The 14,599-nt window shown below is 43.5% G+C and overlaps 5 protein-coding genes and 1 non-coding gene across 6 annotated transcripts; 2 read left to right on the top strand and 4 right to left on the bottom strand.

The window, feature by feature from the left end:
• Positions 1–516: 516 nt before the first annotated feature.
• On the bottom strand, positions 517–1,181 carry L199_002525 (uncharacterized protein; the record flags this gene model as incomplete). The annotated part of the gene is made up of 5 exons (XM_064888268.1): positions 517–552; positions 618–647; positions 718–784; positions 860–973; positions 1,033–1,181. 5 exons carry the CDS (start codon positions 1,179–1,181, stop codon positions 517–519), a joined length of 396 nt encoding a protein of 131 aa, XP_064744340.1.
• A 2,093-nt stretch (positions 1,182–3,274) lies between these two features.
• Positions 3,275–5,771, bottom strand: L199_002524 (uncharacterized protein; the record flags this gene model as incomplete). The annotated part of the gene is made up of 8 exons (XM_064888267.1): positions 3,275–3,318; positions 3,391–3,439; positions 3,517–3,638; positions 3,695–3,861; positions 4,004–4,335; positions 4,408–4,572; positions 4,652–5,337; positions 5,408–5,771. 8 exons carry the CDS (start codon positions 5,769–5,771, stop codon positions 3,275–3,277), a joined length of 1,929 nt encoding a protein of 642 aa, XP_064744339.1.
• Positions 5,772–6,311: 540 nt separating this feature from the next.
• L199_002523 (uncharacterized protein) lies at positions 6,312–8,755 on the top strand (the record flags this gene model as incomplete). The annotated part of the gene is made up of 10 exons (XM_064888266.1): positions 6,312–6,426; positions 6,495–6,713; positions 6,845–6,963; positions 7,043–7,166; positions 7,233–7,292; positions 7,363–7,869; positions 7,939–8,107; positions 8,177–8,251; positions 8,334–8,408; positions 8,551–8,755. The coding sequence occupies 10 exons, from the start codon at positions 6,312–6,314 to the stop codon at positions 8,753–8,755; spliced, it is 1,668 nt and encodes a 555-aa protein (XP_064744338.1).
• Positions 8,756–9,173: 418 nt separating this feature from the next.
• Positions 9,174–11,906, top strand: L199_002522 (uncharacterized protein; the record flags this gene model as incomplete). The annotated part of the gene is made up of 6 exons (XM_064888265.1): positions 9,174–9,822; positions 9,929–10,045; positions 10,181–10,283; positions 10,375–10,605; positions 10,674–10,863; positions 10,938–11,906. 6 exons carry the CDS (start codon positions 9,174–9,176, stop codon positions 11,904–11,906), a joined length of 2,259 nt encoding a protein of 752 aa, XP_064744337.1.
• Positions 11,907–12,177: 271 nt separating this feature from the next.
• L199_002521 (uncharacterized protein) lies at positions 12,178–13,167 on the bottom strand (the record flags this gene model as incomplete). The annotated part of the gene is made up of 3 exons (XM_064888264.1): positions 12,178–12,735; positions 12,888–13,002; positions 13,088–13,167. The coding sequence occupies 3 exons, from the start codon at positions 13,165–13,167 to the stop codon at positions 12,178–12,180; spliced, it is 753 nt and encodes a 250-aa protein (XP_064744336.1).
• Positions 13,168–14,303: 1,136 nt separating this feature from the next.
• L199_002520 lies at positions 14,304–14,417 on the bottom strand. Its single transcript, XR_010449953.1, has one exon. It is a non-coding gene; the product is annotated as a 5S ribosomal RNA (ribosomal RNA).
• Positions 14,418–14,599: the final 182 nt, after the last annotated feature.

The following is a 14,599-nucleotide window of genomic DNA, read 5'->3' as shown; positions in this document are numbered from 1 at the left end:
AAGGTGGTGCTTTTTACAGTAAATAGGGAGAGTCAAGAGATGGAATGGCATGAGATTTGTATTGACAATCAAAGTGAGTTGCATCAAGTTATCGAAGAGAAGTGTAAGTGGAGGAATGATAACATCGTCGTGATGTGGCAATTTTTGATGGGCCAGATTATGGAAATTCATATATATAAATACATGAAAGAAATCGAATGCAGAGATGCAAGTGCTCCAAATACTGTTACTATGCTATGTGGAAAATGATTATACTGATGAGGATTTCACTGACCATACGCGAGAGATGCTAAGTATATGTTTTTGACCTATATACTAGTTTTGGTACAGGTTGACAGACTTTATGAAATTATGTTGGTGACACGGTCCGATGTTATGCTAATCAATGCAATGCGATGCGATTCTATAGGATATTATGGATTTTGACTGGGTTTCATTATGCGGAACTTGGCGGCTGAAGGGTGTATTTGATAAGTAATCGGTGGTCGGATCGAGAGGGTCATCTGGATTTGGCAATTAGAATCGGGATAATTCACCTAGGGCGATGAGTACCTGATCAATTGGAACAGGTCAGATTAGCTAAATCATCGAGGCAGAAATAAAAGGTAGAAACTTGCTATCTGTGCTTCCGGACGTCCCATATCGCACTAGCAACATCTCCACAATCAGTATTCAAGACTGCCGACAACAATCGATGGACTCGCTACAGATACTCACCGGTCCACCACGCAGCTCCCTCCATCTGGCAGAGTACCAAACCAACACCTGACGTTCTCTCGGCGTTCTTCAGTAAGCCGCGAATCATAGAGTCAATCAGCTACACATGTGGTTTGATGCTTTGGATTTGTCAGTCACTCACAGTGGCCTCCCGGTGAACGAACGCTGTTTCATCAATCCCATAAAATACTGAACTTCCGCTAACCACGTTCTCAATCCCATTGGACCCTGTACGATCGCCAGGGGTTCTAACAATCTACCGTAAAGATATGTCAGCAAATATCATTGGTATACACAAGGGAGATATTGACTCACCTATTCAATATATCCAGATACGCTTCAGCATTCACCGGCAACCTCTTCTGTCTCTCCAAATTCATCTGTACATTCGCCAGATTCATACTGGCCATTTTCACCTGTGGGGCAGAATAATGACCCATAGGTCGAGAAGATGAGAACATCATTTTGCCCAGCGGTCGGAATGGTCGATCGTACCGAGGACGGTTGGTAGCTGGCTGACTGGTTTCAAACCGAGTTTAGGCTTTACCTGTTCTTGCCTATTGATCTTCCCCAACACCAGATTACTTGACCTCAAAATCAATGTATGATCGGTATACCAATAGAATCCTCCAGTATACCAAGAAGAGAAGACGATGATGTCGTGACTGGTTTGCCTTCTAACACGATCTTCTTTCAAGTTGAGATATGATTAGATTACACTAGGACTCTGTACAACCAACACAGCTGTCAGAGGGTCAGAATCGATACAATCTGCCTTGATCGACCGAATTGGACTTGGTGTGTTGATTTGAGTTGATCTCCCAGGTGTTGATATCGATATTGTCCACCAAAACAAAGTACCAAGGACACCGAGCTATTTTGGAGCGGCTATACCAGCAAAAATCTATTTTCGTCTTATCCTCGTGGGTCCTCCTGTGCGCTTGGAAGACTTCGTTGGATGAAAGGACGTTGTTGACCTAAATACGTAGAGTAAAGCAGGGTTATGCCGAAGATTCGTCTTGATTTCGAACAAAGGATATTGGCGTTATCGAGAATGGTCTGGGATATCTAGGTGCTTCCAAGTGAAGCTCGTACTCGGGGTTGATAGCGGCTTTTCCAAAAATGTAAGACGTAAACCGAAAGAAGATAGATCGAAATCAAAGATGGATCGAGAATACTGACGCCAAATGTCTGAGAGATCTGAATTCTGATTGAACCAACAAACAAGTAGAAAGATTCTAAGATCAAAAAATCAAATATCGAAAATCTAATCAAGAAAGCTTGTCGACTTTTCTGAAAAGGAAGTCAAAGTATTTTGTTGATTGGTGATGGTTGATCAGTGATGGTGGATCCGTATCAATAGTGGTGTGATGGTTTGATGGTTGATCTTTTGTTTATACCAATCATCCGGTGGCGTTGATATTCGGAAGGATAAAAGAAAGGGTCCCAGAGGATAAAGCAAGAAAGAAAAGACGAGAAAACTATGTAGATCATTTTTGATGATGAGGATCATTTGACTTTTTTGACTTTCTTGTATAAAGGAAGTTGATCCATAGTACATAAAATTCTTTTCATTCGTCTATACCACTACCTCCTCTAAGGAGGGATGTACACCCCTTAGGAGTAAACTCCGCAAGATAGACTTGTATTTTCTTGCGATGATTGTATACTCTACCTGTATTTTCAAACATTACAAAGGAACATTAACATTATGTTCTCCAGCCAAAAACTAACGTTTCATTTGACCAATATTCCTTTGGACCTGTTACACACCCCGGAGCAACCGACTTACAAAGGATGAACAATAAAGGAATATGTGTATGATCACTCACATACCCCGGTTGAACATGATAACATAGCATGTCGTGAGTGGTATAGTGTTATTCCGGACAAAGGATGGAGTACAGAGGCGATGCCGATCCCCCTTAAAAATAAGGTAGTTACTCCATGTTGCCCCTCCTGTTCTCTCCTGATATGATCGTCAACCCACATGTACTGTATCGGGTGGATCGTCACTTGGATCTGCCATACACTGGAGTATCAATGACTGTCGGATTGTTTGTCAAGATCTATTTATTCATACCATTAAGTGAAGTGCAATTCTCGCCACAGTCACATACAGAAATGTAAGCGAGTTGAAAGGGATCTTTCGATCAAGTTCAACTTCCTTTCCAATAAGCGAAATCAATTGATCAATCAGATATACATAGACATACACAAGTGTCTTACACATCCGTTGTGACAGGTTTGATCATCCGTATAACACATAGTACAGTGCATACACAAGCTGTGATTACGAATCAGTGGCTAGTACAAGTCATAGTGAAATGCATACTGATACTGTATCAAATGTTGAAATGCTAATCATATCGAAGGGTAAACAATTATACGTTGAGGTATGTTGAAACGTTGCAAGGTTGAGACTTTGAGGTATGTTGGGGGGACTAATATAAACCAAGGAGAAACAGAGGAAAAGGAACCCATGATCCACAACGAGCTTATGTGATAGCTATATCGATGTCAAGGTTTGTCAGCCAAGAAACTTAATCTTGGAGGGTCAATCCCACTCACTATATTTGGGTCCACCACCTCCTTCAGGAACTACAACACATCGGCGATACGTCAGCTCAGCATCGAACATATTATCGAGTCGCAAATGTAGTGGAAACATACCAGTCCACTTGATATCCTGAGTAGGAGTCTTGATAGAACAAGTTTTACACTACCCAACCATTGATAGTTAGCATCAAGTATCATCAAGACCGCTCAACACTTTGCCGGAAAGTCGAATCTACTCACGTGGATACAATTCTGAGAATTGATCACAAACTTCTTACCCACCGCATCGACCTCCGAACCTTCGGCGTCCGCATACTCGTACACAGCAGCAGGACAGACTCGACCAAGTAAACCGGCGTAATCTATCAACAAAGTATCAGCTTCGTCGATCATCTCTATCGGTAGTAGTTGTATTCACCAGATACGTTAGCTTGGGTATGTCTTTCCCTCGCGCCTTGTTCTTCAGGTAATCTCAGATGAACAGGTTGGTTTTCAGCGTGATTCGTACCAGTGAGAGAAACCGATGTTAGGATGTCGAAAGAGAGTTTTCCATCTGGTTGAGGGTATTCGATAGGTTTGACTTGGCTATGGTTATGTGACAGAAATTGAGCATACTTCCATGTTGCACAAGCACAGACCGACCAAAAAGAAAAGACAAAGGCGATTATGTCGTTTATACTGGTTGAGAAACAGACAAAGAGTGAAAAAACCATAGTTAAATACTCACCTAGCCTTCTTGGTAGTCTCATAATCCTCCCAATTATTCCTAAACGTCCAAGGAACCCTACCTTTCAATATCAAACTATCTAATCCAGAGTACGCCATACCTCCCCAAAGTCCCAATGGATTATGGAAAGAAGGTCTCAGATTTCTGACTTCCTTCAGTTCTTTGTACACCCATGAATTTTCCATAGCTTTGGCATATCCAGACATATCGATTGGCTCTGCAGTTTCACTCTCACTTGCATCCTCAGATGACGATGACGAGGAAGTAATGGACTCAAAGGCGGATTCGGCAGCGAGCATTCCTGATTTCATAGCGTTATGTGTGCCTTTGATCTGCCATACCACATATCACATAATCAGCTGAGAGTGTTTAGAAAATGTTCATCATCAGCTGGTGGAACATACCTTTGGCACATTCAGGAAACCAGCTGAACATCCGATGAGAGCACCACCTGGGAAATTCAACTTGGGTATCGACTGGTATCCACCCTCGTTCAATGCTCTTGCACCATAAGCGATACATTGACCGTCTTTAAGGATATTAGCGAAAAATGGGTGGTGTTTCATCCTCTTATCATCCCAGAGAACACATAAATCAGTCTACTGCGAGGCGCCGTGCTTCAAGAATAGTGAGATGATGCGCACTCACCTGGAATTCCTTATACGGACTGAGATAAGGATTCTCATAATCCAGACCTACTACCAAACCTAACGATACCATATTATCTTCCATGTGGTATAACCAACTTCCGCCATATGTCTTGTAATCCAATGGCCACCCAAGGGTATGTACGACTTTTCCAGGTTCGTAAACCTCATCTCTGACTTTCCAAACTTCTTTTATACCTAATCCATAAGTTTGTGGGTCTTTTCCTTTCCTCAAATCGAATTTATTCTGGATCTCTTTAGATAGCGATCCATGGGCTCCTTCAGCTATGAGTGTAACTTTTGAATGAAATTCCATCCCTGGTTCATAAGAATCTTTAGGTTGTCCATCTTTATCTAATCCTACATCCCCTGTAACCACCCCTTTAACTCCTTTACCATCTTCTGTATACAGCACTTTGGCACCAGCAAATCCAGGATACACTTCCACACCTAATGCTTCGGCCTGTTCTCCTAGCCAAGCGGTAAATCTGGATAAAGAGACGATGTAGTTTCCTTTGTTGTTCATCTGAGGTGGATGAGGCATGGGGAAGGATGATTTCTCAGTGAGGAATCGCATACTGTCGCTTAAAGCAGGCTGGTTTAATGGTGCTCCTAATTCTTTCCAGTCGGGTATGAGTTCATCTAACGCTCGTGTCTCTATTACTGCTCCGGATAATATATGTGCGCCTATATACGTAGTGCATAATCGTCAGCTTCTCCCAGGAGAAGGATAGGGATGAAATTGGATAGTACTCACCAACTTCACCCCCTTTCTCCAACACCACCACACGCAGCTCATCTCCTCCTCTTTCCTGTTCAAGCTGCTTCAACCTTATCGCAGCTGACAATCCAGCTGGTCCACCTCCAACGATGCACACATCCACCTCATCCGTCGCTCGTTCTACGCTGTCCGGATCGAACTTGGCTTCTGTAGCATATCTCCTTCGTGTTGTCGATATCGATCGAGATTGGGTGATACTACTTGCACCTCCTGCGCGTAAAGAGGTCGAGGTCGTTGGGATTGGAGTAGAAAGGGGAAGTCTGGGACGCGTGATGGCGAATACAGCCGATCTAGAATTGATCAGACGAGGTAAAGACGAGGTTGATTTGGGTAATGACATTATGCTTGATATATGGAGGAGAAAAAGACGAAAGATGAAGGGAGAGGGGAGCCTGGTATGGGTACCCAAGTATGTATACGATTCAGAGAGGATGAGAGATGGCGATACCAGCTGTGAAGCTCTCCGGATCTGAATTGATATATTGATTGATATCTTTAACTCACACTCGAAAAAGTCGATCACGGCTGTTAATGTGGTCCATCTGATTGGCTGTCTTGTATGCTTATTACTATGCACCGGTAAGTACCGAATATCCTTAACCGAATGTCACACGCACCTGATTTCGGGATCAAATCGATTTTACAAGCGCTGCAACCGACGCTTATAACATGTAAGCTGCACATCTTGCAGCGGCTTCTTTGTCTGCTACGCCCATTTAACTTTCTCATCGTGGTACTGACGCGTGGCAGAGTCAGTGGAGGTTGATCCACTCCCATTCCATCTTCATCCACGTCTATGAGCACGAGTATAACGACAACGAAGACATTTCAAGTGCTGTAGGACAATAGATCAAGCTGTACAGTGGCCATACCGCTCACAATGCCTTCGGTGGCTCTGTTCTCCCTTCTTACCCTTCTCGCATACTCTGCTTCACCCGTGTCGGCAGAACAGAAACCTATCACTCCATCTTCAATCCGTGGTCTAAACCCAGCTCGTGAGTATCCCCATCTCCTAATATAGCAAGTCAGGCGTATGACTGATCGTCTGCATATATCTGTGTAGTGTATGATAAGTATGAGCCCAATCCTGCAGGAACATTCCAATGTCTAGATGGATCCAAAATCATCAAGTATTCAGCGATAAATGATGATTATTGTGATTGTCCCGACGGATCAGACGAACCTGGTACTTCGGCTTGTAGTAATGGTGTCTTTTGGTGTAAGAACGAGGGTCATGTACCAGGGCAGGTATTGAGTAGTAGAGTGAACGATGGGATTTGCGGTATGTCATAATTTCTCCTCGATATTACACCTTACCTTTCTGAGGCATACTTCAGATCCTCCTCGCTTTCGCCTTCCATAACTACTACCATCTGATAGCTCATAGCTGATTTTCTGTACACCAATACTCAGACCCAGAATGCTGTGATGGCTCAGACGAATGGGCGACAGGAGCCTGTGCCGACAAATGCGCTGAGATAGGTAAGAAATATAGAGACGAGGAAGAAGCGATACGTAAAACTCGAAAAACTGTGAGTGTCTGAAACACCAATGTCAACGTGTATCTCTATTTGGTATGATGTTGATAGTAGGACTACTGGATTGCAACAGGGAGCCAAGATCAGAGGTACCTATATCAAATGGGCACAAGGGGAGAAGAAAAGGCTCGAGACGGAAGTGGAAACTAAGAAGAAAGAACTGAGAGAGAAGGAACAAGAAGTGGAAAGAGCTAGAGGTGAGCTGTTTGATACATATCAGTCGCATGCGGAGTCACTTACCTTGTATATGATATCCTTGACAGTCGCTTTGGAGAAGACAGAAAGCAAGAGTAAAGAAGAATTAGAGAAAAAGAAAACATCTCGTGCGTGGAATGACAGCTAGGACCACTAACGAGTATAGGTATGCTAATGATTGTAAACCGATACCAATAGCGTTATATCAATCCCTCCTTACCCATCGATTGACTTTGACCAGGCTCCGAGGTAAAACCCAAAGACTGCAAGATGAATTAGATACCTTACATTCTATCTTAGATGAACTGTCTAAAGGGTATAATCCTAATTATCAAGATATGGCGGTTAAAGCTGCTGTAGTAGGATATGAAGAATTGACAGGGAAGGCTGCTGCTCCGTCGGAAGAGGAGAAACCACACGTCGAAGAGAATAAAGAAGACGAGGAAGAAATAAAAGACTGGGAGTTGGATGAATTAGAGAGAAAAGATTTGGAAAGTCTCCTTTGGCAGAGTGGGCCCGAGGATGAAGCAGATGCTGACGATGATGAGGAAGAAGGTGGTCTGTTATGGAAAATCGATGAATATATCCCTGATTCATTATACGATTCATGGGAGTCTGTTAGGGACACGGCAATCGAATGGATGATCAGATTGGGTTTGATAGGGAAGAAGAAAGCTTCCAAGACTAGTATAGCTGAAGGTCCACGTGAGTTGCCCCATCCGTATATATGGACAATCAGAAGAGCTTTACTGATGATTCATGTCAACGATATAGATGTAGCTGCAGCCCGTGATAAACACCGTGGATTATCGAATGAACTAAACAAGCTGAAGAATGCAGTTACGAACACCGAAGATACCCTAGAAAAGATGGATAAGGAATATGGACCACAAGCAGAGTGGAAGAAATTGGACGGCGTCTGCGTTGATAAAGTCTCTGGAGAGTGAGTAGTAGGAGCTTTCAAATGCGATGTCGCTCCTAGCTAACGGACATGTTCGCTATGCAACAATAGCTACACATACGAGTTGTGTTTCTTCGGTAAAGCTACTCAGAAAAGTAATAAAGATGGTGCTACGAACCATATGGGGTGAGTGGAATGTCCATTCAATCTAGTCTTCCCACGTCATCATGCAAGTCCATACGTGCTGACAAAGGGATTTGGTTTATAGTACCTTCTCAGAATGGAATACAGCTGCTGAGCAAGGTAGCTTCGAATACTATACCAAGCAACTCTACAAGAACGGGTGAGTTTTGTGATATCCTTGACCCTAACTCACCATGCCTTCCTTGCGTTATCCTTCAACTCCCTTCGTCTTATGCGGTCCATGGTCTTCACACAGTCTATAGTTGAGACATGCTAATACGTTATGATTTATGCCATTGCAGCGCCCGATGTTGGAATGGACCTCTCCGATCCGTTTCCGTAGACTTATCATGTGGTACTCAGAACGCTTTACTATCGATCTCTGAGCCTGAGAAATGTGAATACAGATATAAAGTGACCACACCGGCTTTGTGCTGGCCCGATGAGCAAGATGTTGGCGGGAGTGTGAAGAGTGAGGAAGAAGAGAAGATCAAAGAGGAATTGTGAGATATATAAACTAGAAGAAGTGGTACCTTCTACACCTTTGATGCATATTGTCATTCTCAATCCTTGTATTGTTCATATGCATATTCCATGATCAATCAACGATACATAGATAGACTCTCGTATGGATGATATCTTACCCGTTGAGAGTGGTGGGATACGCCATACTTTGATTTCCAACGGAATCATTTTCTCATTTAAATTGATTTTGGGTTGTACAATCAATTTTTTGTACTTCCTCGCGTCGATACTATTCTACCAAAGCATCACTCTTACTCATACGAGACTCAAGACTCGAAAACCCATACCTACAGTCCGCTGAGGCATCCCGAGATACCCTCACACCTACCATCCCGAGCAAGAGGATCTAAGAAAACGTAGAGGGAGAGAAAAGGAAATTCACCTCGGCTCACAGATGACGATGACAGCCGTTTCCCTACCTACCATTCCATCTTCCTTGGACAACAATACCTTACTATCATCTATGCTTAACAATCCCATCGAGTTTAGTAAAGGCATACATCGACAGAATGTTAATCTGCATAACAAGATGAAAGTCGTTCGACCTGGTCCACCAAGCCCACCACCACGCTTCTCATCGTCGTCTAAACAGTTGGTCAACGGGTTTAGTAAATCTGTCCAGCAGGAAAAAGAAGAAGGAGAAGTGGAGGAAGAAGATAATTTGGAAAGTAGGAATCAGAGCGATAACGAAGACGAAGATGACCAGAAGAACGAGGACAAAGATCAACGCGTAGTAAATGGTACAGCTAAATTGCCCAATGGTAATTCACAAATACAATTACCTACACCTGAAACTACCCAACAACCTTCCTCATCTACTCCCTCTCCACTGAAAAAGAAACCTTCCACTTACCAGCCACTTATAAATCCCGATGATCTATACAAGCGACCCATCGAATTGACATGGCCCGAATCGATATTATCAGTGAAAAAGCCAGCAGCGGGGTTACATAATCCCTCGATGGCATGTTATGCCAATGCGACGTTGCAGGTTTTGTTACATACTCCGCCGGTTTTGCGGATAGCTATGGAGCATGAGGATGGCAAGTGTGAGTGAGCTAACTACTTATCTGTCCAAAATCTATTAGGACATGAATCTATATAGGAGAAGGATGAAGGGAATCATGCTAATATGCCTTTTCCCTACTTCAACAGGTTTACGAGCATCACAACATCGGTTCTGCATGTTATGTCAATTGAGGGACATGGCGACTGGATCGCATTGGGGTGGAAGGTCATACTATGCTCCGCAGGTGCACTCTCATCTGAAAGGTGAGTATCGTTCATATCATTAGAATACGCCACTTTCCCCTTCCTGGATATATTTCCAAATTCCTCTCGCTCTTGAATCATCCAGTAGGCGGATGCTTGAGTTCATGCTGATTTTCGTGATTCTCAAAAACGCAGATATCAAAAAAGGTTTCAGCAGGAATAAGCAGGAAGATACGCACGAATTCTTCCGATTCGTTACTGATGCTCTTCAGCTGACTGCTCTGGCCGGAACGAAGAAGTGAGTGATCTCACTCACTACACATTACTATACCAAATCCTCTTCCATGTCACATCGAAGCTCCATACTGATATCCAAATCACATAATCAGAGACCTTCCCGAGAAGATCAAACATTCCACATGGGTCTACAAAGTGTGGGGAGGCAGAGTACGTTCCCGGGTGATTTGTTCGAGGTGTCAGAAACCCTCAGATACCTTCGATTGGTTCCTCGACCTGTCACTCGACGTAAATAGATCAGGCTCAAAGAGTATAAAGAATATGATGAATGGATTCACGAGGGAGGACAAGTTGGAAGGTGATAACAAGTATCATTGTGACAAGTGAGTAGATGTCTCGGACATTTGTCTAACCCCCTTTCAGATATATCAGCTGACGATCGTCTACGCAGCTGCAAAGCCAAGGCGAATGCTACGAAATCGTTCAAGATACAGGAGGCTCCCCCAATCCTTACCCTCCACCTAAAACGGTTCAGCGTAGATTATCATTCTTATAGTGGACGAGCTAGAGCGAACAAGTATAATGGACATATAGACTATGATGAATATCTGGACATATCACCTTATATGGTGGATCCCAAAGTATGTCACCTCGTCCTGATCAAGTACTCATACCCATAATGAGTACGACATGCTGACCATTCCCATCTTTGTAGGTTGGGGGAACCAAATATCGATTATTCGGAGTAACATGTCATCGCGGGGTGGAACTTCGCTTTGGACATTACACATCTTATGTCAGAGGACCCCACGGACAGTGGTTCCATGCGGATGACAATGACGTCTCAGTTGTCAAACGTCAAGAGGTCCTCAATGACCGAACAGCTTACTTACTAAGCTACATCAGAGTATCTGATGATCACGTACCGACCCCGACCGCTACCCCTCTATCATCAGCCAGAAAACCCATAGCGAACGGTCATCTATCCTCGCCTGCCAATGCCAAGATAGGTGATAAGAGACAAAGACCGGACGAAAGAGATGATAATGTCAATGTCCTAAAACCCAAGAGAAGCGTCAATGGACTGATAGGTCCAGTAAGACCTATGTCCATACGTAAAGGCACGCCGCCAGAAGCGAGAAATGGTATATTATCTCCATCGCAACAGAATCATGATGAGTTAGAAGTAGATCTAGATCTACCACCGGAATTACCAACTTCTTCTTCCAAGAAATTCGGTTCTTTGATGACACCTAAAAATACACAATCCCCACTAAAAATGATGACACCTACTCATACACCTAATACACCTACGAGTTCTTCGAAGGTCATCCACCAACCTAAACCTATCCCACCTGGACAATTTTACGGAACGAAGTCTCCCATTTCGCGACCACATAACCCTAGACCGGATCTCGACGACAATGACGATGAGGACAGTCTGAATTCGAGAACACCATACTCAAATTCCAACTCGAACTCGTATGGTACGATGGAATCGTACAGAGGAGCAGGAAAGAAATTGAGTAAGAAAGAGAAGAAAGCTTTAAGACGGATGGGGAAGAGTTCGTTTAGAAGTGCGGGAGGTGATAATCCGTATAAGGCTGGACAGCTGGGGACAATGAATAGGAATAAGATCAAGAAGTCGAAATTTGATCGTATGGGAAGGAAACCTCTTTCATAGGTTGGAGATCGAAGAATGGACTTTTAGCTTGAGTGTATGTACGTGACGAATGATAATCATGATCGATTGGGACACTGTAGATGTTGATAGTAGATCGATGTATATACAGTACATATAGCATTGATTATATCTGTTGACTTGCAGGAGTACACGCCAATTCACTGACTTCCCCTGACTCATGTATAATATATGCCAAGGATTCATGATCGATATCGATGTTGGAACCTTCTTTTCACTATACACAAGATACTGCACCGTTCCCGATCCTTGATCACTTCTTTTGTGGGTTCAACCTGATATACCAACCCATCTCTCTACAAGCTTCGATGATATATTCCGAAACCAACATAGCAGTCTGGTTGACCTCTAGACTTTCTGTATTCACTTCATATTCACCTAACAGACCTTTTCTTTTCAACTCTTCGATCCCCCCTCCTCCACCCCCAGTAGATTTAAGTCCATTGGAATTGTATGCGTAAAATCTACCCAGTTCTTCTTCCATTCGAAGTTCGTATAAGGTAGATTCATCCGTTATCTTCTTACCTGTATATCCTTTTGTACTAAATCCCACACTCCCATTACGACTGGAATTGATATTGGGATCTATCTCCGAGAGGCCCTTTCTAGAGGGACTGCCCAACCTGCGAAGGTTCTCTTCTGTCGAACAGTTTAGTAATACATGAATGAGGGGTAACGAAGATAGATGAGAATGAAGGACGGATAACCTCCTCGGTGTGGCGCACAGATGAGAAGTGAGGATGTAGATTGGTGGTTGCGAGGAAGGGGAGGAAGGTGGATTGGAACCGAGTGTGGACAAGAGGGTTTGTAACTATTTTTTAAACATATCTGATCAGCGTCTACTGGGTCAAACTGTACATCTGCAGAAGAGGGTTTGTGGATTTGCCAACGCGTTCGTGCAGGAGCGGAAAAATCACCAACAGCAACACCGGAAGATACGATAACCGATTGCTTCCAACTCACCAAAGCCTTCTTCATCTCCATCCATCTGTCCGTATCTTTCTCTTTATCTATCAATGGATCTATCACGGCTCTCATCGAGTGGTACTCTAATAATTTCGCATTTGGTAGGATCCTCCTATTTCGATCCATGTGGCGAGATAGTCAGTCTAGTAGATCCACACAGCACAACTTCCGTTCACTGATGAAATGAGGATACTCACAACAACTCTTTTGCGACACTCGATTTACCTACGCCTGGATATCCATTGAGCAATACCACAACTCCAGCTCTATCGTGCATCGTACAGTATGAGCCGACTCTTGCTTGGAGTACCTATTTATCTATCGTTTATCGTTTATCGTGTCGAGATGTGAGTGTGTCTTGAGAGGGGAACAAATGTGGGAGGATTAGCCCCACACTATGACTTGAGTGGGATCTTGGTGACAGCTCAGCCAGCAGAGTAGAGGTGGTGGAATGAGGATATTGGATGGAGAGTCAATAATCCTCTGATTGAGATAGATGTAGTATAGACCAATCGACTGACTAAGTTATAAAGCTAGAGGAAGAAAGATCAATGCAATGCAAAGGTTTTTGGCGATCACTCCATCTCATCTAAATACATTCATATCCTCACCTCTTTGAATGGTATCACATGGGAAACGAAACAGATTAGCGTAGCGTACAACTGCAACTGAGAAATGTGAAAGGTGAATCAGGTTCGATAAACTCTAAAATTAAGCTTACTCCTTCTCACGACCTTCACGGAATGTATGTACTGTACTCATTTTTGGTCCAAACAGAGGAGTTCACAACATTCCGTTGATCTGCATGCGCCCTAATCTAGGTCTGTTGTGAGTGGGGACAAGAGTAGGGCGGTCTGTTAGACTGAAAGGATCCCAAACTGACTCTGTGCATCGGTCGGCTCTTGGCTCTGGGCTCTGGTCTGGTCTCGAAGATTGCGATACTGTATATACGTTAATAGATGAAGATGCAAAAATCTCTTCCAGACTGCATCAATGACCGAGCTCTCCAGCAGACTGGTCACTCATGCATGTTCCACACTGTTTGATCCGCCATGCGGCAACTGCGGCAACATCACTGATCGGATCAGATGGATTCCTGGTCCAGGGTCAGCGAGTGTCAATCAAAGCTTGATGTTTAAACCCTTGTTTGATCACTTCCCCTGTCTCCGTTGGACTCATCTCCTGGGCGAGGATATACGCCCGATCGTTTCATCTTTGTTAGATCAGGTGGGGTAAATCTCCCTATCTGATCTGAATATTCGACTTCGCCTGAATCTCAAGACACGGCAGACGGAATTACATCTATGCAACCAGGAGGAGAGAAAAATCAACAGACTTGTGGTGGAGGTACTGTAACGCACTTGGCCTTGATCATAAATATATATATATATATATATATTGAAAAAAATTAAAAATACAGCACTTGGGATTCCCAAATTGTCCCCGAACTCGGTACTGACCAAGCGATCTCCAGCTTGATTTCGCAGAGCTAACGGGATGCGATAATTTCTTGAGTATTTGACCGTAGATGGAAGAGCGGTTCCTGCAGAGTGGTTAGGTAGTGACCGCCTCAACAATCTGACCAGAGAAGATACATCACGAGTGGAGGCACTACGCTCGAGATTAAGGATTCTTCTTTGCTGCGTGACACATTCTCGAGTAAGAGATACATTCATTATATACAATTAACAAACTGGTATCAAATATGC

Source organism: Kwoniella botswanensis, chromosome 1 (genome assembly GCF_036426115.1).
Source record: "Kwoniella botswanensis chromosome 1, complete sequence".
NCBI lineage: Eukaryota > Fungi > Basidiomycota > Tremellomycetes > Tremellales > Cryptococcaceae > Kwoniella > Kwoniella botswanensis.
The sequence above is the reverse complement of the archived record's forward strand: the minus strand, read 5'-3'. Positions and strand labels throughout refer to the sequence as shown.